The 25,970-nt window shown below is 45.7% G+C and overlaps 1 protein-coding gene across 1 annotated transcript; it reads left to right on the top strand.

Moving 5' to 3' along the window:
* Positions 1-1,975: 1,975 nt before the first annotated feature.
* On the top strand, positions 1,976-25,006 carry MAT1A (methionine adenosyltransferase 1A). The gene is made up of 9 exons (XM_053388209.1): positions 1,976-2,362; positions 12,323-12,400; positions 13,674-13,796; positions 17,439-17,551; positions 17,933-18,076; positions 18,553-18,771; positions 19,706-19,888; positions 21,273-21,406; positions 23,401-25,006. The coding sequence occupies exons 1-9, from the start codon at positions 2,263-2,265 to the stop codon at positions 23,501-23,503; spliced, it is 1,197 nt and encodes a 398-aa protein (XP_053244184.1). The 5' UTR covers positions 1,976-2,262; the 3' UTR covers positions 23,504-25,006.
* The last annotated feature ends 964 nt before the right edge of the window (positions 25,007-25,970 follow it).

The following is a 25,970-nucleotide window of genomic DNA, read 5'->3' as shown; positions in this document are numbered from 1 at the left end:
CTTAGAGACCGTCTAGGTCCTTTTTAGAAGAATGGTAACATTTCCCAGATACTTATCACACACACACAAAAATTACTAGTGTCAGTTCACATCTACCCACTTTTGGGGGGAACAGTGCAGAAGGCACAGAAACTGTGAGATCTGCTTTAATGATCAAAGACAGAGGGAAAACCTGGAAAACCTGAAAAAGCAGAATTGCAATTATGCACACATTTAATTAATTCTGGCTGCATTCATGTGCGTTCCTTTCAGTGCAGGCCTAAGGGCTGAGTCGCATTTACTGGCAGTAGCAGAGGAGCATTTTGTACTCTGTAGTTTCTCTCAACGCTGCTCCAATCATGCAGATGTGGAGGAGGAACCTGGGGGGAGAAGGGGGGAGACGGTTGCCAATTTTGAGTGGAATTCAGTCACAGACTAGCAAATGTACATCACACAATTATAGTTGATCAGGACCTGCGTAACAAACCTGCTTCTGCCAAAGACTAGGCTTTTAGTGATAAGGAAAGTAATGGGAAAAAGAACTCAAAAGCTTGCTTTGATGCAGCTTCACCTAACCTCCCCACAGATGTGTCAGAAGGAATACTCAATAAGCAGGTCATGTGAAATTGCCCAGAACCATAAGCATTTCAGTCACACAGCTGGTTTATCAACTACATCCTCATCTCAGAAATAGTTTTTGGCCACTTCAGTCACCTCCAGATTAGAGTACAGAAATGCACCCTATATAGAGCTGGCTTGGGGAAATGTTCAGAAGTTGTATTCGGTGCAGAACAGTGGCCTTCCTAAACTGAAAAACAAAACACAGTTGGGAGACATTTTCCTACCCCAAGGCAAATTCCACCATATATCTCCAGGTACTAAAAGGTCTCAAAACATATTCATGTGTGAGGTATATGAGGAAGGACACTTAAACCTGTTCTCCTGTAATTTTTTTTTTTTAATGTGGCCCATTTTTTACCCCAACTTTTTCTCCTAGCTAGGGCTGCGAATTGTGCCATACCATAACATTTGTTAGCTTTCAAGGTGCTGCAACACTCTCGTTATCCTTGTTGCAACATACTAACATGGTTACACAACTGAAATTCAGAGAACAAGCATAGCAGATGACTTTTCTATAGTAGAAAGTATTTTCTCTTTAATTCAAAAGCACAAAGCCACCCAACGAATGGTGAAAGGTTCGTGACAGACAAAAGGAAGTACTTATTCACAAGCGCATAGTTAAACTATGGAATTTGTTGATGGCCACCAACGTGATAAAGGAGGATATTAGACAAATTCATGGAGGATAAAGCTATCAGTGACAGTGAGAACAGGACAGTCCTTGTGAACCATCTCCAGAGCAAAGTTTCAGTTCTTTTTCATCCACACATATTACAAGACCTGATGCCAGCATCGCAGTCCAGTGCCAGCTGCAGCCTGGGTTTGGGGCCCTAACACCACACCATAGTGAGACTATAGTTCGAAGTTGCCCAAAATTTCAGGGTGTCTTGAAAACACACACAAAAAACCCTCTTTCTCCTCCCTTCCACTGGGGTAAAAATGCCCCTGAGACGGAAGATTATAGGTTCAGGGGAATCGTCGAAGAGGGAGAAAGGAAAGTTACATAACTGGGCACAACCGCTCCGAATATTGCATCATCTCAGACCAATCCATCTCCCATCGCTTCCTGCAAAGAGCCAAGCCAGTTTCCCCGACCGTTGCCATTTCTGTTACGCAACCGCGAAGCGCGCAAACTTCGGCAAACTTTCCTCTGCATTCCTCCTCCCGAAAGAAAATGAGGAGAGAGAGAGAGAGCAGCCCTTTTAGGAGCGGCTGAGATCCGCAGGGGGGCGCAGACAAAGGCATTCTCCTGATCCGTGCGAGAGATCTTCCCTGCGCGCGCACACTTTTTTTTCCTTTTTGGAGCGTGCTTTCCCCCTCTCCCCTGCGAGGAAATGGGCTCTCCCGATCTCCTCACATGATCGCCGAGGCACTTTCGCTTTTCCATATATTGGAGGCGGGCGGGGTGACAGCTCTAGCCAGGGGGAGACCCGCCGTTTCCGTCGCGTGTGCGTCTCCGGCGCGCCCTCGGGGAGCCTGCGCTTTACGCACTGGGAGGTGTAATCCGAAGCCGCCGGTTTAAATAAAGCGCAGCCTTGCTGCCTTTTTCCAAGGGAGAGGTTGCCAACGTCAGATCTCTTGCGCTGCTCTTTTCCGAGGAGATTTCTTCTTCCCTACGCAGAGGAAAGCGTTAACAGGAAGGAGGGAGAAAAGAGAGCAAAAATGATGAATGGGACGCTGGATAGCCTGTGCGACCACACACTGAATGAAGACGAAGGGACGTTCATGTTTACATCGGAATCGGTAGGGGAAGGACACCCAGGTAAGGACTTGGCGCAGGGGATTGCAGCTCGTTTTGAAAGGTTGCAAGGAGATGCTGTAGTATTTTATTTTTTTTAGCGCGCTGGGGCGGGGAGGCATACCGCGTGCGTGTGTCTATAAAGTACATTTAACGTATGTCCCCCTCACCCCCCAAAATCTGGAAACTGTAGTTCACGCCCAGCTACAGTTCTTAGCACCCGCAACAAACTACTATTCCCAGCGTTCTGTGGGGCGGAGGAAGTGCTTTAAACGTGCTTTAAATTGATGGTATGGACGCAGCCGAAGTTTTGGGCTTCTTTTCACCTGCTGTTGACTCATGTGAGAGGTAAAAGTAGCCTCTCCGGGGATGCCATTGCAGACCCTGATTCATTCCCCAGGGGGCATAGCTTCGAAAACCACTGCTAGCCACTGCAGTTCTTTCTGTATTGCGATTTGACCGTGCACCTTTCAGAACAATCCCATCAGGAATGTCCATGCCACAGCTTTGATAGCTCCAGATCTGGCACTGATGGACACGATCCAGCCAAAGTTACATGCTTCTAAAGGCTCGCTGGTGTTAATGACACGCAGTGTATTCTGTGCAGTTTTCTAGGATGCAAATCCTGGCGAGTTCTGCCAAGCCTACTTCCAAGTAAAGGGACATAGGATTGCAGCCAGTTTGAAATCAATGGGATTTAAAATACTGAACGTCTGTGTCTGTTGCAGTGAGACGCCCAGAGAACAAGAGTTGGGTGTGCACACACTTTAAAAAAATTGTTGAGATAGTGTATTTTATTAGGCCTGTTCCTCTTGGTTCGTGTGTACATATTTTGGAGTTATGCAGAAGAGCTCGTAAGCCAAATGATTCACCCTCCCAGTTAAAACTTCTGTGTAACTATTAAAAATAAATAGATCTGTATGTTCCTACACCGACAGAACTTAGTCCCTTTAGCTGGGGGCTGCATTAATCTGATATTTCAGTGGACTTGTGGAATTCTCCCACATGCTTGCTATATCATTAAACTGTAAATCATTCCCCATAGCAGCTGGGCATGATGGTAGGACATATTATCTGGCCTCCTCCTCTCTATACACAAAGCGACCGGTTCCTCACACCTCTTTCTTAATTATTGTAAAAGCAAGGCAAATTGAAACTCTTTTTTTTAAAGAAAAGGGAATAGACATTATCTGTGCCAACATTCCAGCTCAAGTTTGTTTTATCTGGCAAGTCTGAGACTTGCGACGTGTTGCAGCAAATACAAACAGATAAATGATCTTTTGGACAAGGCCGGTGTATGTATGTGCATGCATGCACGCGTATTAGAGCTGTTTGAGGTACTCAGATGTGTATTTGGCACTGTATATCTTTCAGCATGATTCAGGCCTTTCCTTCTGATTATGTAACAGTCAGCGGAATTAAAACAAAACAGAAGAACTCGTTTAGTTATTAGCATTCAGTTGGATGGGGGAGAGGTCGCACCAGAGTCTGCTCCCCCTCTCGATGCATTAACTGGATATCTTGTGCCAACTTCTTATCTGGCACGTAACAACCTCTGGCGACTGCGGGAGAATTCTGCCACTCCACAACACCGAGGAGACATTTTTTGTCCAGTTAATGGGGCTGCCAGCACCTTAGGCTTCCATCAGTTTTTTCCTTAAGTGGCAGTGATGCCAAGACGCTGGCTGATCCTGTTTCTTACATTATATTTATAGACACTAAGAATGACATTTGAACTTTTACGTTAAGGGAGGGGAACCTGTAGCCCTTCAGTTCTTGGTAGACTATAGTTCCCCATCATCCCTGACTGCTGGCCATACTGACTAGAAAACTTGACAAAGGTTTCTGTGGTATCAGTGGTCTCAGATTTGTGAAGGTCCATTCACACATGTAAGTCAATAAGTGATGGATATGAAATGTATGAACCAACCAACCTTGATTCTTCTATTTGTAAGGCCAGGTTTTTGTTCCCTTTTGCCAGAGTGCACTGGTCTATTTTGAGATCCAGTTCCCTCTCTAGAATCCCCAAGCTGTCTTTCTCTGCTTAATGGTACGTCCAAACCTTGAACTCTCAAATTAAAGCATGTTTAGATAGGGAAGTTAAACATATGCCCAGTTCTCTCCCACTGAAATAAACAGGATTATTTAAAGTTTACTGCTTAGGCTGAGTTGTTTTTTTTAAAAGAAGAAGCTTTGTCTAGATTCTTGGAGGCTTCCAAGATTGTCAGTGGATCTTCTGATAACTGGAGTTCAATGGGATTATTTGGCCTTCTGGTCACCCCCCCCCTTTCAGATCCTGAGTGATGTGTGCATGAAAGACTGTAATGCTCTAGGGAGAACATTGATGCTCCAGAAATCCAAAGAAGGTATAATTTGGCTGCAAGAGTAGGTTTAAGACAGGGTTTCGCAAACTTGGGTCTCCAGCTGTTGTTGGACTACAACTCCCATCATCCCTAGCTAGCAGGACCAATGGTTGGGGATGATGGGAATTGTAGTCCAACAACAGCTGGGTAACACTGGTTTGGGATATGCAAGAGCTGCAAGTTTATTTTATATTTGTATGCTGCTTTTCCCAACAACAAAGCTGAGCTCTGTGTGACTCACAACAATAACACATCATAAAAAGAAGCAAACCACAGTTCCATCAATATAATCAAAATAACACAGTAGAGTTTGTTATCTGTCTGGTGTTCCCCACATACACTAATTCCCCTGTACAGTGTATGTGTCTGGATAGCCACAGTTTTGCAAGGTCCATGACTACCCTCCTTTAACCTGTCACACATGTCTCCTGTATCTGGGCCAGCTTGTACACCTCAGAGGGCAGGATTTGGCCCTGGGGTCTCCTGTCACTGATCCGTGGTGTGTGTGTGAGTCAAGTAGAGTTGTGCAAAATCTACAGTATTTTCCTTAACGAGAAATGAGCAGACAGCAGTCAACAGAAGGAATGTGCAATTGTATACTTTTCCTCTAGTGGTTATCCGCCTTCCTTAAGGGAGGGGAGGGTTGATAGTGAGCGACCAGGTGAATGATGCAAACCAAAGACAGGCATCCCACTGGATAGTCCAGTTTCTCCTGGGTAAGACTGAAAAATGTCTACCACTTGCTTCTTCCAGATATATAAACTGACCCATTCTGCAAGCAAATCAGATGAAAGTTCCTAGAAGTGAAGCCATACCTTTGTTGGGGGTGGGGAATACATTTAGGTCGTCTGTGCAATTGGGGAACAATATTATATAGTGAAAAAGCGAAACTGGATGAAACAAACTGCAACCCAGCATAGCGTGAGCCACAATTAAGACTGCAGTTCTTAAATGCATGTCTGGGATTAAGTTCAACTGAACTCTGGGACTTCTGAGAAGACATGCTTAGGAATGTGCTGTTAAATCCTCTTGATTAATTACTTGCTAAATTGTGGCCTAGTCTTTACATATCACTTTCCCCAGGCAAGTCAGTATGTTTTACCCACACTTGGGACCAGGGTACAGCTTCGTTACGCAAAATTTCACAGCTGTCAGATGAGGTAAATAATCACCCAGGTTTGGGGTTTTAGTTATTGCAACAGATTTCTGAGAAGTGCAGTGTCAACCTTGGAAGGCCCTTTTTGTAGCAGTGTAGCGCATGTGTCCCAGTGACGCAACATCAGAGAAAAGCACACAGTGAGTTTGGACAAACATGGCAGCTAGGACAAATGACTAGTCGGTGTCATCTCACTTGGCTCTGACAATATCAGGTTGTCACATAAAAAGAAATTTTTAAAAATCGGGCGCTGTTAATGTTTCAATGTAAACACACCGCCCCTCCTTCCAGAGTTTAACGTCTGTTTGAATTTCATCCGAAATATTCCAAGTTTCCTTTCCTAATCTAGAACAAAAACACGATGCCATGCATTTCAGTCCATTTAACCGAAACTGTAGAATAGTTGCCATGACAAATGTTATGAACTGATCATCGTGAAATACAGTGGCAGAATGCGAAAACAGTTGCCGCAAACACACACTTAGAGTAAGAATGTCTTTGCTGACCTCCCCTATGGTAGGAAAGGGAGAGAGATGCCAGGTGGGTTTCTATAGGGATGGACTTCCATTCTCTGGGGCCACCACCGAGAAGGTGGCGTCCCTTGTCCTGAAGGAGTTGGGTAAGGAGAAGAACAAAGAACAAGACCCTTTCTCATGATTTAAGGATGGAACAGTTCAACACAGTGATTTTGTCTACTGTCGGGGATCTCAGAATTGCTTTTAAGGGGGGAGGGTCAAGGGGATCCAGTATTAAAGATGGATCTTTTGAAAAGGCACAGTTCTTAAGTATTACAGAGTAGCAGAGAAACTAAAAGTTCTCTCAACCTCAACTCGGTCTCCCCCTCTCCATGCTATTGATCACCGTCTCTCTCCACACCTAAACTCTGTTCCCAAGATACAGCTAGTATGGCACTGCAGGGTCCTGAAATTCCACCCCTCCCTGTCTATTATCAATTAGCCTTGGTGATATCAGCTGGGTTTTTTGTGTTTTGTTTGGTTTCTTTTGGCCATCCCTTGAGATGGGGTGGCTTGCCCTCCCAGCCAATCAGAGGTTGGCCTCTAACCCCTCCTCCTCTTCCCCCACCCCACTTGGCAGCCATTCCAGAATCCCTGCCTACCATACAAACACTGGTTAATCATTAATCCTGTGAGGAAGTGGTCCATGGCTTTGGGAAGTTCATTATCGCCATGGACCTGTTTAGAAGCTGAAAGGCCGAGCGTTCATGTCCATCCAAATAAAGCCTGATGCAATCATCACTCAGATCGCTTCTAGATTAAATGGGCCAATGTGATGGAAGCTCACTTAGACGTAAGGTTGCCAACTGGCCAGGAAGAACAACTGCAAAGCCAGCTTGGTTTGTTCCTGTGCCTTTAGCAGAGCTTAGGCATAACCCACACATGGACTTCTTCATGGCATGGAGCTGAACATGATCACCTCTTTAGCTGATGCAGATCTCGTTGCTGTTAAAGGCAAAGTTGACAGGGCCAGTTTGTAAGCTGACTACCCTAGTTGAACTCGGGCCGAGGAAAGCAGAGTTCAGAGCCAAATTGGGCTTTTTAAAATTAACATTAAAAGCAGCTGCTGGCGAATTGAAGGAGGATGTGGATATAGTCTAGCATCTTGTAGAGGGAGTGATTTTTAACCGGGAAAGGAATTTACTCCTTTCCCCATATCCCCTATCCTAGTCAGCCGTCCATTGCTGAATTCAAGAAGTTTTAAAAGGGAAGTAAAAGGGCTGAAGGTCTAATCACAGTTCTCCCAGATCCCAAGTGCTTTGGTCTTTAGCCACAAAGCACACTGGGTGCCCTCTGCTACGTACGTCACTTTCTCCCTAATCTACTTGTAGGGATTTTAGGTTAAAATAGGGTTGTCCCCCACTATTTGGGGTGAGGAGAGTCAGGATACTGGCATGAAAAGGGGGAAGGAGAAGTATTTCAGATTTACTGTTGCAGGAAACATCTAAGGGTTCAAGCTGTAAGCAGCGCTTGCTTTGAACACTTCACATTAATATTACTCTTATTTTTAATTCTTATTAACTGTCCCTCAACAAAAGTTATCAGGGAACGGGACAACTGATAATAATACAAAGTAAAAACTTCGGCAATAAAACTACAAAATAACCACAATCATAATATGCACGGTGTATAATCCCAAAACAATACACAGTGTTTGTTTACCCTCATGCGCTGAATGGAACGGATGTTTTTTCCATAGGTGATGAAAAATGATGTCAACAAGCATCAATAAGCATATATCCAACAGGAGGGAGCCATGATTGAGAAAGCCCCACCTCAAGTCGCCATGGCACATACTTTGGTTAAGGAAATACACTGCCAGTAGGGCCTTTTCCTTAGATATTGGAGCATGGCTGGCACATACCAGGAGGGGAACTTCACCATGCATACCTGAACAGCAAAAAGTACTAGCTGGACCGGCCAGAAGGCTCACGTGCATTACAAAAGCGTCCTCGCCACACTGATGTTAACCAGACATGGGCACAAAATGTCTGAAAGGCTATGTAAAGTGCAGTCCTAAACCGCGTCTGCTCAGAAACAACTCCTGTTTAATTCACTGGGGCTTCCTCCCAGATAAGCAGGGTTAAGATCACAGCCTTTGTCTTTGTGTACAGAAGTGATCCGAGAAACACACGCAAAGAGTTTTAGCTGCACCACCAACACCACCAAGGACTTTGATGCCACTGATGGGGCAGAGAATCCTTGTACCTACCCCTCTGCCAGCTTGCCTGCCAGCCTGCTTGCCCACACACTGCTGAGTGTCTCTTTTTCAACATGATCCAATCTGGCTTTTTTCTGATGCACATGGATTTGCTGTTATCAAAATATCAAATTCCGCTTCTGTCCCGCCCCCCCCCCGGCAAGTCTAGAGCTTCTTCTCCAGTGGAAATTTACATCCTACCTTCTAGCTAGCTTCCTTTCTGGTCCCCTTAGCAGGTCTGTTGATTTTGTAGATCAGGCATGTCCAACAGGTTGATTGCGACCCACTGGTCGATCGTGGGGTGTTCCTCGTTGATCCTTGGACCCTGAGTGATCTCTATCCCCGCCCCCCAAAAAACTCAACAACACTGGCTCTCTAAAAAAACCTCAACAACTCTGGTCCATCCTCCAATGACAATGGGTAAATCACTGCCAGTTTTTTTAATACTGTGAGTAGATCGCAATCTTGGGAGTTGGATGTGCCTGTTGTAGATCATGTCACCGCTTCCAACCCGGACCCTGAGGCCCTTCTTCATGTGCCTTCTCCATGAGAGGTCCGGAGAGCGCCTACACGAGAATGGGCCTTTTCTGCGGTGGCTCCTCACTTCTGGAATGCTTTCCCCTGAGAGGCTCACCTGGCACCTTCATTACATATCTTTTGGTGCCAGGCAAAAACATTCCTCTTTTCCTAGGCCTTTGCCTTATTGAACAATCTATGGCCTTTTAAGGAAGGGACGCGGGTGGCGCCTGTGGTGTAAACCACAGAGCCTAGGGCTTGCCGATCGGAAGGTTGGAGGTTCGAATCCCCGCAACGGGGTGAACTCCCATTGTTTGGTCCCTGCTCCTGCCCATCTAGCAGTTCGAAAGCACGTCAAAGTGTAAGTAGATAAAAAGGTACCACTCCGGTGGGAAGGTAAATGGCGTTTCCATGCACTGCTCTGGTTCGCCAGAAGTGGCTTAGTCATGCTGGCCACATGACCTGGAAGCTGTCTGTGGACAAACGCCGGCTCCCTCAGCCTATAGAGCGAGATGAGCGCACAACCCCAGAGTCGTTCGTGACTGGACTTAACGGTCAGGGGTCCCTTTACCTTTAGCTTATGGCCTTTTAAACTGTGTGTGCAAGGAGAATGGTTTTTGTTTGTTACAATAGTATGTACAGTGGTACCTCGGTTTACGAACAGCCCTGTTTACGAACTATTCGGTTTACAAACTCCGCAAAACCGGAAGTACTGTCCAGGTTTGTAAACTTTACCTCAGTCTACAAACAGAAACCAAACGGTGGAAGGGCACTGGCGGCAGGAGGCCTCATTAGGGAAAGTGCGCCTCGGTTTAAGAATGGATTCGGTATAAGAACTGACTTCAGGAACGGATTAAGTTTGTAAACCGAGGTACCACTGTATTCTTGTGTTTTTATATTGTAAACCACCCTGTGATCCTCAGATGAATGACAGTATAAAAATTTAATTAATTAACAATGATAATTAAAATATTAAAGAAGCATTGTGTTAGCCCAAGTTAAATCAGATATTGTCATGTTTGGAATTAATCAGTCCAGTAGCAAGCAGCATGCTGGTACTGTGATCCAAGCTGGGGTATCATGCAGTAAGTGTTCCCTGTTTCCAGTCAGGATTCTGAGTCAGGATTCTGAGAAGTTGCTAGTCAGTTAACATTGGCCAACCCTCTCAAGTAACACCATCTACAATATGTTGATGAATATCTGGTGTCCCAGGTTGGCGACAGAACAGAAAGAGGAGGCACTTCTCTCTCTTTTTTTTATCTATGCTTTTCATATTCATACATTTCAAAGCTTGACTTCCTTTCCCCATCTTTCTGCAGTTCCTTAAATTTATTTTTAATATCTTCTACATTTCCAGATCAACTTAATTGCTAATTTATTCATCTACTTTAAAGATATAAAACTGCAGGTTATTACAATAATCCTGCCAATGTTCTTACCTGTTTACATTTTTTCTGCAAATATTCCATAAACCATTTCCATTGTTGTTGTTTAGTCGTGTCCGACTCTTCGTGACCCCATGGACCAGAGCATGCCAGGCACTCCTGTCTTCCACTGCCTCCCACAGTTTGGTCAAACTTATGTTAGTAGCTTCAAGAACACTATCCAACCATCTCGTCCTCTGTCGTCCCCTTCTCCTTGTGCCCTCCATCTTTCCCAACATCAGGGTCTTTTCCAGGGAGTCTTCTCTTCTCATGAGGTGGCCAAAGTATTGGAGCCTCAGCTTCAGGATCTCTCCTTCCAGTGAGCACTCAGGGCTGATTTCCTTAAGAATGGATAGGTTTGTTCTTCTTGCAGTCCATGGGACTCTCAAGAGTCTTCTCCAGCACCATAATTCAAAAGCATCAATTCTTCGGCGATCAGCCTTCTTTATGGTCCAGCTCTCACTTCCATACATCACTACTGGGAAAACCATGACTTTTACTATACGGACCTTTGTTGGCAAGGTCAACAACCATTTCCATACTTTTATAAAAAGTTTGTTATCTTGGTTTCTTATTCTTCCGGTAACTTTCACCATTTCTGCATATTCCATAAGCTTTTGTATCCATTCTTCCTTTGCTTGGACTTCTGCTTCTTTCCACTTTGGGGCAAGTAACATTCTTGCTGCTGTAGCATACATGAATAAGTTTCTATACAGTTTACATAGTTCTATCCCTGTAATTCCCCCCCCCCCAAGAAAAAGGCTTCTGGTTTTTTTTGTGTGTTTTCGTGTGTGTGTTTTTAATTACAAATGTTAGTTTAAACATCCTTTTCAATTCATTATATAGCATTACTGGGAAAGATGGGGCACTTCTTGAGCCTTTGTGACTAGCAGTTGTTTTAAGAAACTTTAAAGTCTTATATGTGTGAAGGTCTTGCTTTATACCAAGCCAGACCACTGGCAGAGGCTCTTCAGAGAATCCGGCAGAGGTCCTTCCTAGGCCTCCCTGGAGATTGAGCATGGGACCGTTCGTATGCGCTCCACCGCTAATCTATGGGCCCTTCCCAGAGTCGAAAGACTGGTGTTGTTTAAGCCTTAAAAGCTGCACGTAGCCCAGCTGCAAGACAAATGTTCTTGGACTCCAACTGCCACCAGCCCCAGGCAACATGACCCAACGGTCCGAGAGATCGAGTCCAGCAACACCTGGAAGGCCAGAGGTTTCCCATCCCTGCTCACTTTACTCTTCCCCTGCATGCTTCAGATGACTTCCCACTGTGAATTGGGAGGACTAGAGGATCTCAATCTGGGATAGTGGTGGTGGAATTCATTTGAGACTTGCTCTGCCGGCAGCTGTGGCTTTGCAGTATCTGATCTTTGCAGGCATTTTCCCTCTGTATCTTGTTTCATTTTTGTCTCAGCCACGCTGGTCTGGTCACCGGTGGAACTGAATTCTACTCCGATCTGTCTTTGTTCCTTCAAAGCCTTAGAGCTGGGACAATCTCATGGGCAGGGTAGCTCGTCCCAATATTATGAAAAGATGCAAAATGAGAATTGGGTTGTTCACTATCTCTGTATGCTCTGTAACAGGCATATGATTAGTAGCTTTTGGGGGGCAAATTGTAGCACACAGTGTGGCTTTTTAATGGATTCAATTTGTTGAATTGTTCTTAGGTGGGGGCAGGCAGCATGCATATGATAGAGCCATAAAATGCAGAGTATCTAAACGAAACTTTCCACTTGTCAATCCCATGTGTCAAAAGCAGTGCATGTTTCTGGTTTCTTCTCTCAGTTGCCCAACTGATCTCTTTCAGATAAGATATGTGACCAGATCAGTGATGCCGTGCTCGATGCCCACCTGAGGCAAGATCCGAACGCCAAGGTTGCTTGTGGTAAGAGACCGTGTCTGAAATGATGGCTGCTCTGCACTTACCAGCCAAACATAATTGTGATAGGTGGCGTGGAGAACCCATATATTGCAAGGACCACTAGCAGAAGTGTCAAAAGCAGGGGGGAGGTTTTGCGTTGCCCCTCCAAACTGTTTCCCAGATTGTATCTGTCTCGCTGTTCTCGCAACAGAACTCAAGGGATGCCTGCAAAATCCATACCTGCATTCCATTCCTTGGTCATGCCAGAGTGTGACAAAGATGGAACCCAGGAACTGGCAACCATGCATATAAAAGTAGATCTCTACAAAGAAATCATTTTGGGGTGGGGCCAGAAAATGAGGTTCCTCACACCCAATTTTGCTTTCATTCCTACCCCTATGACTTTTAAGTTCTCACTTTGGTTTTTGTTGTTTAAATTATGCCAATAAAGGCTGAATGATGAACAATGAGGTTCTCACTTGAGAGGCTTTGTCTACCCCCTTGGGTAGATAGAAAGTTTGGGGAGCATATCTGTTGCTTTGTTTTTTGATGGGTGATACTGGTCTAATTACTATTGAATGAGTTGTACAGTGGTACCTTGGTTGTTTAACGCAATCCATTCCGGAAGACCGTTCGAGTTCCGAAATGTTTGACAACCGAGGCGCAAAGGGCGGTTGGCAAAGTCAATGGAGAAAATTGAAAAACACACAGCGGAAGCTGTTCGACTTCCAAGGGGCGTTTGAAAACGGAAGCACTTACTTCCAGGTTTTCGGTGTCCAAAAATCAAAATGTTTGGCTTCTGAGATGCTCGAAAACCGAGGTACCACTGTATCCCTATCTGCCTTCGGTCCCTGGAACAATCTCATGAGAGGGGCAAGTCACTGTAGTATGATGAGCAGGCGCAAAATGGGAAGCGAGTTATTCTCAGTGTGTATACAGTTGTACCTTGGTTCTCGAACGGAATCCGTTCTAGAAGTCCATTCGACTTCTGAAAACATTCGAAACATTCGAAAACCAACGTGCGGCTTTTGATTGGCTGCAGGAGCTTCCTGCCCTCAATCAGAAGCTGCGTTGGACGTTTAGCTTCCCAAAAATGTTCGCAGACAGGAACACTCACTTCTGGGTTTGCGGCGTTTGGGAGCCAAAATTTTCGAGTTGCAAGGTGTTCGAGAACCAAGGTACCACTGTATACATGCTATATAGTGATAGGTACCCAAGAGCAAATAACATGCTTACTGTAAATGAATATTCGAGCCAACCTAACAGAGTTTCCCACTTGTTTTTCCTTCCCCCGTAGAGAGTGTGTGCAAAACAGGGATGGTGCTGCTCTGCGGGGAGATCACATCCAGAGCGGTGGTGGATTACCAGCAGATCGTCCGAGACACAATTATGAACATAGGCTATGATGATTCAGCTAAAGGTTGGTGATAAAACAATGGAATGATGCTGGGTCACTGCTCAGCCAAAAAGCTGTAGAACTAGTCCCTCTCTGCTTGCCTTCTTACCCAGGACAAGGAAGAGCCTGATGCAATTGGTGCTGTAGATTGCTTAGCTGCCACCAGGAGACAAGTTCCCAGCTCCTTTAATAAGGAACAGGAAAAACTATTTACTGGGAGGTTAAAGGTTATCTCAGGGTTGAAGTTGTGGGTGTCCTTTGCACTGGGCCACTTTGTAGCATTCCTGCTATTCATGGCATACTTGACTTCTTGAGCCCACAAAGTTATCAGGCCTTAAACAGGCTTTAAGACTTTTTACTGAGGCCAAGATTATATTTTTACATCAACTCATGCGGTGCAATTCATCAGGAGGTGTGCTAGCTGGTGGCAGCTGGTAATATTATTCTCAATTTTTACCTGTTGCTTAACTATAGCTGATGTGGAGGATTGCCATAGTTCACTTGGAGGTGAGTTCCATGTGCGAAGTGTGGACACTTAAAAGTTATTATGGAGGGGAGGGGGAGAAATAAATGCACAGTTGGCATTTTTGGTGCCAACCACACATTTAACATTGCATGTCGTTTTGCCCGTGGCTTGTTCCCAGTGCATCAGAATGCATTGCAGTCATTTAACGCATGCAAACAAATCAAAGACGAGACAATGTAAATCTGAAATGAACAGGTCACCAATAAAGCAGCAAAGCCCAGAATACACAGGCACCTACAGGAAAGTAGACTTCCTTAAGCCAAGAAATGTAGACCTCTGTTTGTTTGTTTTTGAGCATGGGGGTATGTTCGAACTAGTCATTACCCTGGATTGAGCTGGTAGGGTTCATACCCAGAAATTATTTATTGTAGTAATTCATTTAAACCACTAGCACCTCTGTTTTATATGGTCAGTTTGGTTCTTTGGTCACATGCGAGAGAGTAGCTTCTTAAGGAAACAAATGAGACTCCCACTGAAATACTGGGAAGGATGAAATACTGCAAGGTGGCATACAAATTCTCCCTCTCTTCCTTTAATCCCCACAACAACCTTGTGAAGTAGATTAGGCCGAGAGGCAGCGACTGACCTAAGGTCACCCAGCGAGATTTGGAGTTGTGGGAATTTGAACCCGGGTCTCCCAGATATCAGTCCAACACTCTAACCACTAAACCACACTGGCTGGGATGGCTCAGTTGGTAGAGGATGAGACTCTTAATTTCAGGGTCGTGGGTTTGAATCCCACATTGGACAAAAGATGCCCTGCATTGCAGGGGGCTGGACTAAATGACTCTTCTAACTCTTCAGTTCTGTGATGAAGGAAGAGCTTGCTTCCCTGGGATGTTGGCTGCAATGTACAAATCAGCAGCAGTATCCCTTACAGGGTGTGCGGGGAATGATGGGCCTCCCAGGCAGAAGATCTGCTTGTGAACATTCCCCACAGTTGCAGCCAATCAGCTGCCTTGGAAAGGCTCCATTCCCCAAGCAGCTGCCCGGGGCATCTCTCTGCCCCACGAAGGGGTGCAGTAGTGTGGCTGGGGACACGGCTGAGTTTCAAGTGTCCAAAGGAGACGTGTTGCAGCCAGATCTTCTCTTGACTGAAGAACCCAGGCCTGTCAGCTCATCTGGCACGCTGGGTTGCTTACTCATGGACGGCTCTGCTGCCGTTCTACATGCCAGGAACGGAGACGGTCAGTTTCTCATTCCTGGAAAAGAATGCATGGGCACACATTAAACCTTAGTAGCCCTGTGCTTAGTAAAAGAACATTTATTCTAAGAGGAAAAATTATACCCTGTAGGGGGATGGCTGATGAGAAAGCAGCTAAGAAAAAGGGAGACTTGAGCGTTTGTTCCCTGGCTGGAGTTTCAGAACAAATTGGGGAGGGGGCTACCCTTTTGTACTTCGTAAAATATCCTTGCCGCACCCGTTGGTATCATTTTTGAAACGCTGCTCTCTTTGGTCCCACTAATGAAGGGAAAGCAAGCTTCAGAGTTTTTAACAGCGCTGCATGTGACTTTAATGATAAAAACATCCAACATTTTAATATACGAAAAGGGTTTCTGCAATCTGCATGGCTGCTCTCATGTAGTAGAACTTGCTCCTTAAGGATGAGATGGGGAGAAGAAGCCGCCCTGTGATGTTGCTGCTACTCAGTTCAGTACTGAGCTAGACAGGACCAACGATTTGACTTAGTATAAGACAGCATCCTACATTGGTCGCTGTTAAGTGCCACTGCCACAACTTCTGCTGCTCTTAATGAGTTGGCAGTTCCCCAAGGCTGAATTTTGGGCTGTGGTTCTTTTGCTTTTTGTTTAAAGCCAGGAGAGCAATCGTGGAGGTCCCATGAAATTTGTAGCAGAGATTTGGCCTCAATGTGCTCTGCAAGAGCTAAATGAGATGTGGCGGGGGCATCATATTTCTGCCCCACCCACAAGTAAAGTGGACCTTGGGGGCCTAAATCTTTTACAGCAAATTGGCTGTCCCGGTGAGAGGACCAGAACTCTCTCGGCTGTCTTCCCTCACCTCTCTCCTCAGACCCTAGTCTCCAGTATATGCTGTCTGCAGGACTGCATAAAATGACTCTGATGTTTTTGATCCAGCTCAGTCTTAGAGATCTCAAGGCATGGGACTTTGATGATTCTCCTTGGCTAGGTAATCCCCCAATTAGCGAACCTATTAAACAGCCTCTCTGCGTTTGGCAAACCTAGCTGATGGACTATGCCGAGATGACAAAACTGACTGGAAAACTCAGAAACCAAGAGGATTCAAACTTTATAAAAGAATGAGGGAAATGTATAAGTTACTTAAAGGTAAAGGTAAAGGATCCCTGACAGTTAAGTCCAGTCGCGGACAACTCTGGGGTTGCGCACTCATCTGGCTCTATAGGCCGAGGGAGCCGGTGTTTGTCCACAGGCAGCTTCCGGGTCATGTGGCCAGCATGACTAAGCCGTTTCTGGCAAACCAGAGCAGCACATGGAAACGCCGTTTGCCTTCCCACCAGAGCGGTACCTATTTATCTACTTGCACTTGATGTGCTTTTGAACTGCTAAGTGGGCAGGAGCAGGGACCAAGCAACGGGAGCTCACTCCGTCGTGGGGATTCGAACTGCCAACCTTCTGATCAGCAAGCCCTAAGCTCTGTGGTTTAGACCACAGCGCCACCTGCATCCCTTATAAGTTATTTAGGAGACCACTGTAAGCAGATGGAAACAAAAGCAGGGTTTTGATTTCACTTGTAGTGTAAAAATTACCATGGATAATATGGTTCAATATAAAAATTGGATTAGGGATGAATATGCAGTAGTACAGATATTTAAAACAAGACCCCATGAAGGGGATGGGGGAAGTCCTGAGATTTGGAGATATTTTTTCTTATTCTTTGTACTTTGTATTTGTAAAACCAATAAAAACATTTTTTTTAAAAAAACTGGAATGAAATACCACCATTTTTAACACTGCTCTTTCTGAGAATTCTTTAGTCTTCCCTTCCTGGAAGGCCACACCCTCCGTAGAACTAGAACCTGTCAGCCCTGCTGGGGAAGGATGTTTGCAACCTAGTAAAAACATTTCCAGCGGTCTTGTGGTACATGGCTTTGAAGGATGGAAAAGAAAGGCAATTCACGGCTTCCATTTCTCTTCCGCAGGCTTTGACTACAAGACTTGTAACGTTCTTGTTGCATTGGAGCAACAGTCGCCCGATATTGCCCAGGGCGTGCATCTGCACAGGTCAGAAGAAGAGGTTGGCGCTGGGGACCAGGTAATCATTGCGAGAACATTTCAAAAAAATTCCATCTTTATATCCGCCAGAAGCATTCATCTTGGTGAAAAGTGCCAGTAAGCAGCTGGGGGTTGATTTGCACCTTGCATTTCAGGATTCAGTCACCAGGATTATGAAAGAGAACATGTAAAATGCTTCCTCAGGACTCCCTACCACTTGAGGGAATACAAAATAGCATTTATAAAAATGAAACACTAAAGGGAGGAGCTGTATCAAGGAGGAAAGAGGAAGCTGATTCTAGAATGAAAAGGGAGAAAGAATCTTGTGAAGCGAATTCTAAAGATGTTAATACATGAAAAGTAGTCCTTGTTGTTGTCTTCTTTTTGCTGATGGAAAATAATGGCTCCTTTCCCACTGCAGGGCCTGATGTTTGGCTATGCCACCGATGAAACAGAAGAATGTATGCCCCTGACCATCATGCTTGCTCACAAACTGAATGCCAAAATGGCCGAGCTGAGGCGCAACGGGGTCCTCCCTTGGCTTAGGCCGGACTCCAAAACCCAGGTACTTTCGTGGGTTTAGCCCAGATTATTTCTCTTCTGCTCATAACTAGGGCCTATCCATTTGACCATTCTTTGGCATCGGGAGGCCTGTGCATGTTATGTTTTTGGAAGTGATTCTTGCTGTTCTGTGAGAACCATGGGTTGGAGGAACGCGAGATCTGTAAATGGAATGAAGTTCCCTCCTTTATCCAGCAGACTTCTCTAAAAGCCTCTCTGGAGGACTTTGGGACCCTCTTGAATGGTATGGGCTGGGCTATGGGGGTGCTGCCGTGGGAAGAGGATGTGGCCCCCCCAATGGGCAGAGACCCCTTGGTGCAAGCAGAGTTGTCCATTTTTCTTTGTAGGGAAGCCATTCAGAGTTGGGCCAAGCCCCAAATGGGGGCACAGTTGTTGTTTTGGGGTTGGTTTGCCACTTTTGGAGTGTGCTTTTTCTCTCGCCGCCACCCTATAGTTCACAATTGCTTCCTTCACTCCCAGATCACAGTTCAGTACGTCCAGAAAGATGGCGTCGTCATCCCAGTGCGTGTCCATACTATTGTCATCTCAGTGCAGCACGACGAGAGCATCTCTCTGGATGCCATGCGCAAGGCCCTCCAGGAGCATGTCATCAAGGCTGTGGTTCCACTCAGATACTTAGATGACAATACGGTCTACCATCTTCAGCCCAGTGGCCGGTTTGTTATTGGAGGACCGCAGGTAAATATGTGTTCACTGATATGTGGGTAGATATGAGGAAATCTATTATTGCTCGTCTTAGGTTCTCCTGAAATGCATATTTATGTTATGACTGGTACTTTCCCCCCCAAATTAGATCTGGAGGCATACCCTCAAAAGGTACATGCCCAAAAGAAAAAGAAAAAAATTCCCTCCATCACAGTGGTTTTCAAGCTTTCTAATTTCAGGGTACCGTTTCACATTGTCTTAGCCGTTGAGAAAAACTTTCATGTCTGCCATCGGACCCTTGTGTGTTGCAGAGAATTCTGAGGGTGATTTTAAGGATACATATACAGTGTAAACTTGCAATTATTTTATACCATTTATTTTCACGTATATTTACTTAGGGCTACACATAGTTCCTCCTGCCAACCTAGCAGTTCGAAAGCACATCAAAGTGCAAGTAGATAAAATAGGTACCGCTCCGGCGGGAAGGTAAACGGCGTTTCCGTGCACTACTCTGGTTTGCCAGAAGCGGCTTAGTCATGCTGGCCACATGACCCCGGAGGCCGTACGCCGACTCCCTCGGCCAGTAAAACGAGATGAGCTCCGCAACCCCAGAGTCGGTCACGACTGGACCTAATGGTCACGGGTCCCTTTACCTTAGTAGACAGGATTTTAAGTCCTAAGATGAAGTGTTTCTCAAACTTGGGTTCCCCTGCTGTTGTTGAACTACAATTCCCATCACCCCTAGCTAGCAGGACCAGTGGTCAGGGATGATGGGAATTGTTGTCCAACAACAGCTGGGGACCCGAGTTTGAGAAACACAGGGCTAAAGAGAGGAAATATGTGGCAGTTTTCTGGGACATTTTCTTCCGAGGCCTCTTGATAGGTTGTTGTTGTTGTTGTTGTAGCATTTGCCGCTTTCCCATCTCATTAAGATTTAGAAGTGACACTTGCCATTGCAATATTGCAGGGGGACGCTGGAGTTACTGGACGGAAGATCATTGTGGATACTTACGGCGGATGGGGAGCCCATGGGGGTGGGGCTTTTTCGGGCAAAGACTACACAAAGGTGGATCGGTCAGCAGCATACGCAGCCCGGTGGGTTGCCAAATCCTTGGTGAAAGCTGGGCTTTGCCGCCGTGTCTTGGTCCAGGTGAGTTCTGGTTTTGTCCTCTTCTGCCCTTTTCTCACCTAGCAGCCGTCAGCGGAAATGAAGCGTTGTGGCAGATTCGTGGCTGCTTGCTGCTGAAGCCATCAAGCCCACATTTCCTCCTCCTCCATTCCTCCATTCCTCCTGCTGCAGGGTCTGAAGTACAAACTGCACCGTATCACGGCCAAACGTTACCAGGCATAGAGCGGAAGCAAAGTGTGTGGCTGCTGTTTCTGGGGGTGGTTGTAGCCCTGCAACAGCTACTTCCTGCTTGAGAGACGTGGCTTCCTGTGGGGAACTGCTATATTAAGGATATCATTGAGGCAGTTGTATCCAATAGGTTCAGTATATAAGAATCAGCTGTATACAGAGGCAGGTTGGTAGCCCCTCTAGCCCTCTACTTACCTGAATTCATTTTCTTACCTGAATTCTTTTAAGGACAGAGAATGTAACAGTTATCTTAGCAGTCTTTGAAACAATTCTATAGGGAAGTTCAGTACTGCATTCTCGAGGTTCAGCTCCCCTTCAATTTGGGTCTCCAGCTGTTGCTGGACTACAACTCCCATCATCCATAGCTAGCAGGACTGGTGCTCAGGGATGATGGGAGTTGTAGTCCAACAATAACCAGGGACCCAGGTTGGAGAAACACCATTTAGAGTCTGGACTGAATGGAATGTAGGAAGTTGCTTTACACCAAGTCATGCAATTAGTCCATCTAGCTTAGTAGCATCTACACTGATTGGCAGTGACTTTCTGGGAATTTCAGGTAGGAATCTTCCCCAGCCCTACCTAGAGCTGCTGGTGATTGAACCCAGGAGCCTCTGCCTGTTTAGCAGATGCTCTGCTGTTGACTTGTAGCCTTTCTTCCAGTGTCCTTAGGGTGGGCTTGCTCTGGGCTTAATGCTCTCATAGGCAATCCACTCATCAGATGGCAATGTGTAGTGTGGTTCACTGCTCTACAATGTGGTCCTGCAGTCCTGCTGCATTTCTCCACCAAAGCCCTTCTGTGACAGCACCACTTGAGGCCCTGCTTCGCTTCAGCTTTTAAAACCAGACGCAGGCGCACTGCACACCAGTGTTTCTCAAACATGGCTCCTCAGCTGTTGTTGTTTTACTACAGCAGCTTCCATTATCCTTAGCTAGCAGGACTGGTGGTCTGGGATGATGGGGGTTGTAGTCCATCAACAGCTGGGGCGCAACAGCTGGAAAACACAGCTCTACACAACTGATGGAGTTTTATGTTTTATATGCGTAAGTCTGTCACCACCAAATGTTGTTGTGCCTTCGCAAGAATGGATTTCTTTAAGCAAGTCTTCACCCATTGCTTCAGCAATCAGTTGCCACATACACACAGAGAGGTCTAATTGTTGGCCTTTTTCATCCATAGGTTGCCTATGCCATTGGCGTGGCTGAGCCACTCTCCATCTCGCTGTTCACGTATGGTACCTCCACAAAGCCCGAACAAGAGCTGCTAAACATCGTACACCAGAATTTCGACCTCCGGCCAGGCGCTATCGTGAAGTAAGCACTTTTACAAGGGGCTTTCCCTGTCGAAGGAACAAATTTACTGCAGCGCCCGTGCCACACTGAAGATATAAAGCAACCAGAAGTATTGACTACTGAATTTCAAACGCCGAGAAAGCAAAATAGCAAATGCACTTTATCAGGTGTATCAGCTTTCTCCACTCTGGTTGCTTCCAACTAAATCCTGTTCCAGGATAGTGCAACATTCCGGTGGAGATCTAGTTCTCCTTATTTATTAGGATTGAGCTGCTGCTCTTAATGGGCTCAGAGTTGCACACCCAAAGAACAGCAGCAATACAACAAATGAGTAATGCAGTTCAAGGCAGTATCATAACATTTTAAGCAGTCATGGCTTCTCCAAAGCACCTCGGTAACTGTAGTTCACTAAGGATGCTGAGAGTTGATACTTGCAGCACTACAATTCCCAGAGTTCCCTGGGAGCAGGGCTTGACTGTCAAACCATGCTGAGAATTTTTAATTTTATTTATATACGGACATCATCACAAGATCTCAGGGCGGTTCATGGGATGTAGTTCTGGGAGGAGAACAGGGGTCTCCTTACAACTCAGAGCACCCTTAACAAACTACAGTTCCCAAGATTCCTTGGGGGAAGCCGTGGCTGTTTAAAGTGGTATGATACCTGCTTTAAATGTATGATGCAAATGGGACCTTAGATTTGCTGCTTGGGAAGGCTCTAGCTCCATGTTTCCCAAATTTGGGTCTCCAGCTGTTTTTGGACTATAGTTCCCTTCACCCCTGACCACTGGTCCTGCTAGCTAGGGATGATGGGAGTTTTAGTCCAAAAACAGGTGGACACCCAAGTTTGGGAAGCACTGCTCTTGGCTCTTCCTTCTCTGAAAGGTCTGCTGCAGGTTGTACAGTTCTTCCAGCTAGGGAAGGGAGACCTGGCTTCAGATGTTAGAGAATCCCAGTATTGCCATTGCTGACTGGCAGGGCTTTCAGGTGCTTCAGGCAGGAGTCCTTCTCATCCCTAGATGGAGATGCAGGGGATTGAACATGAGGTATGTTGTCTACCACTCGGCTACTGTCATAGACTGGCTGGATGTAGAGGAGTGAAGGTAGGCACCATCTGCGGAGCCCTCAAGGGAAGAAGGCTCAGAGTCCAGGGATTGGTGATGGGTGGTCAGAGGGAGAAGACTGGGAGGAGGAGGAGGTGTCAGAAGCTGAAGAGGTAACAGGGCTTAGTGAGCAGGGAGAGTCTGTGGCAGAGAGAAGTCCAGAAGCAAGAAGAGAGGCCAAGGGGCTGCGCTGAGTCCAGCCGGCAAAGAGGCATGGATGTCTTCCCCTTCTGCTGTGACAAGCTTCCCTCCCTGCTGGTCTCCCAGGACCAGGAGGGGTGTGAAGCGGGAGGAGCAAAGGCAGGCATGCCAGCGCAGTCTCAGATTGCTTGGGGAAAGAACGTAAGGCACGTGTGGGAAGGCAGGGACCTTCAGTCTCAGCAGCTGCTTCACAGGGGCGAGATTTACCAGAGATGAGTTGCTGTACTCATTAAGCCTGGACACTCCTGTGCAGATCCTGGTTTTTCTAGACTTAACTTACTTTGTGTGATTTGCTGCTGGCCCACTCCTGTCAGCTACGGCCCATCTTTAAAGAGGCCCTGTTCCTTCAACAAAGCCAGAATGGGCCATGAAGTGAATGACACTAGGTGTATCTAGGATACATCACAGAAAATAAACAGATGCTAATGTAACCAGAGAGAAAGGGGGGAACTCACTCTCTCTCTGTGTGTGTGAACAGGCACACACACATTTACGCCATATCCATGGCAGCTGCTCTGCCCAACACATATGTGGCCAGTAGCTCACTAAATAGGCATCTCAGGCTTTTAAAACAGCTGTTCTTTGCAGCTGCTATTACCTATTACGCGTCTCTGGTATTTTGGGCAGCCACCGTTCCATGTGGGGAAAATTAGCACGCCCGTTATCCAGCTGTACTTAATGACTTCTTCTTTCTCTCTTTGAATAAACCAGGGATCTGGATTTGAAGAAGCCCATCTATCAGAGGACCGCCTGTTACGGCCACTTTGGGAGAAGCGAATTCTCTTGGGAAGTACCTAAGAAACTGGCCTTTTAACGATCACGGTCCCGACCCCTGAGCTTAAGGGGAGAGGACTCTATTATGAAAGGTGCTTCCACTGACCATCCTTGAAAATAGAAAAAAGTTGTTTTCATGGAAATCGACGCTGTTTGTACTCTCGACATCTCACCACACGCACATACAAAAGATGTTTCCTATTGCTGCTATTTTTGTTTCGTTCCGCTTAGAAAAGGCGCAACATAGGACTTCGACCCACAATCAGAACGATGGAATACCAGCCTTCAGCCCAACTTCTCTCCATTCTTCTGTTCAAATGGGAAGAAAAGATTCCCTCAGGTTCCATAAGCTTCCTTACTACAACTGGACAATTAGAAATTATGGGGTCTAATTTCCTTTCTGCAAATATTTGGTACTGCAAATATTCCCTGGACTCTTGGTGTGGAAGAGGATTTTGGGGCCTATATTCGACACATATTACCCAAAAGGGTTCTGTCAGCTTTTCTTTCATCTTTCTGCTATTCTCTTTCTTCTTCTTCGTTTTAAAAAAAGGAAACTCTTTTCTCTTTTATAACAGTCTTGTGACAAAACATTTTAGATGGGTACATGGCCAATGCTGTTTATCTATGAGCTTACATATTGGTAAAGTTGCCTCAGCCCATTCTAGGCAGGGCTGTTTTATATACAAAATGTTAGACTATTGCTTACAAGCCACACCCCTCACCCCATTGGCTGAGCTGCTGTGATTTCAGGGAATGCTTTAGCAGGTCAGGGGAGGAACATTCGGCTAAGATGGGATGCAAAAGCCAAGCGGGAAGGAGTTCCAGATGGGAGATAGCTGACCAAAATAAGGAATACTAGGTCAGCAAGCCTTTTTCAAAAACCCTCCAACTGCTAGAAGGATGTTATGAGGATTAAGGCAAGCCTTTAGCAGCAAGAGAGTACCCTAGACCAAAAAGGAAGGGGAACAGGGCCGGCCCCGTGTTGCGATGGGGAAGTGTCATCCTTCACTGTGTGGAGAGGTGTAAATGAAGACAGGAGTTGTTGGCCAGGCAGTATGGCCAATAGGGGAATAGATTTGGGATCCTCTTCAGGCAGGAAAATGTCTAGCGCTGAATGGAAGATGGGGTGGGACCTCAGTTGAGGAAGTGCAACAGATAAGAATGCTTTGGGTTTTAGAAAGCTACGTATTGAGTGAGGTGGGTGGGCAAGTGGTGGGGCTGAATTTAGCATTGATAAGAGCCAATCATCCAGGCTGGATGCCCATAGTTTTGCCTTTCATGGTGCCATTGAAATAAGGGGGTTCAGAAAGTGCAGTTCCCCCTGCATCTCAGCATTACCCAGTTGTACCAGAATAGCCTTCTGTCCGGATTCTTGACAGAACAGCAGCCCTCTCTGGAATGGGATCTGGCACTTCTCATGCATCAGCGGTTCAGGATCTTAATCTCAGTATTTCACTGTGTAAAGCATCATGTACACTGATGGTGCTATATAAAATTAATTATAACTGTAATTTAATAATAATTAATGGCTGGCACTTAACCCGATCTCAGCATCCTCATGTGCACAGTTTTCTAGAAATGCTGTTTTTTCAACATTGGAAAAACTTGATATCCTATCTGTGCCTTTGTACAGGCCTCTCTTTACATCCAATTTGAGTTGTTCTTCCCCCCAATATATACACTTTCCCTCTCCCAAGCGATAGCCGCAACAATTTGTATGTCAAAATGAAATGCATTAAAGCGTTCTGCCCCTTGAAGAACATTTAGGCTTGAAGAACATTTGAGCGCAATAGCAGGCACTGGGTCATCATAGTTTGGATACGAAACAGGCAGACGGACTTAATCCTATTTTTTTCAAAGTGTTTTGAGAAGTTCTGAGGAGAAACTGCAACCCCAGTGTGGAGGCAATGGTTGAGACACCCACTAGATGGCATTGTAACCCATATAGATGCATCACATTCTGCAGAACAACCCAGTTCAATGGTGGATTGTTTCCTCTTCATTATTGGCAATGTTAAGAAACACCAGCAGCTTAAAATGACAAGGCAGCAGGTTTTGCAAAAGGCGGATTCTTTAGTCTGTCAGCAATAGCAGAAGAATGAGCCTTAAGTAGAACGTTGCTTTTAAAGAAAAGATAGAGGTTTTCCGCTGAGGTAAATTTATCACCATGCATCTCACTATTTTCCCACACACCTCAACTGGTAGAAATCACTATTCTTTCCTAGAAGAAGGAAAAGCTTTAGTTTTCAGATCTGGCAACAAGATTTTGGAAAGCTTATTATTCGGGCCCCACAGGGCAACCCTCTTGTCAACAGAGAAAAAGGAAAGCACACCTTCAGGCTGCAGCTTGAAATTGGTTTCATTGTGATCTCTTCTCCTGGGGGAAATGTACTTTAGACCACAAAGGAGCAAGCAATCTCTTAAGCAAAATTGTCGGCACCCTCAGCAAGGCTTCGTTGAGGTGGGAGTTGAGGAAGCAGCCATGGCAATTATACAAACAAAAG

The sequence above is a fragment of the Podarcis raffonei genome, chromosome 5, assembly GCF_027172205.1.
Source record: "Podarcis raffonei isolate rPodRaf1 chromosome 5, rPodRaf1.pri, whole genome shotgun sequence".
NCBI lineage: Eukaryota > Metazoa > Chordata > Lepidosauria > Squamata > Lacertidae > Podarcis > Podarcis raffonei.
This window is presented reverse-complemented; position numbering and strand designations above follow the sequence as displayed.

Excerpts from the sequence above, each read along its gene's own strand:
- MAT1A (XM_053388209.1), top strand. The coding sequence starts at position 2,263 with ATGATGAATGGGACGCTGGATAGCCTGTGCGACCACACACTGAATGAA. Across the intron at positions 18,077-18,552 it reads GGCCGGACTCCAAAACCCAG|ATCACAGTTCAGTACGTCCA; the intron begins GTACTTTCGTGG and ends CTTCACTCCCAG. Across the intron at positions 21,407-23,400 it reads CGGCCAGGCGCTATCGTGAA|GGATCTGGATTTGAAGAAGC; the intron begins GTAAGCACTTTT and ends TGAATAAACCAG.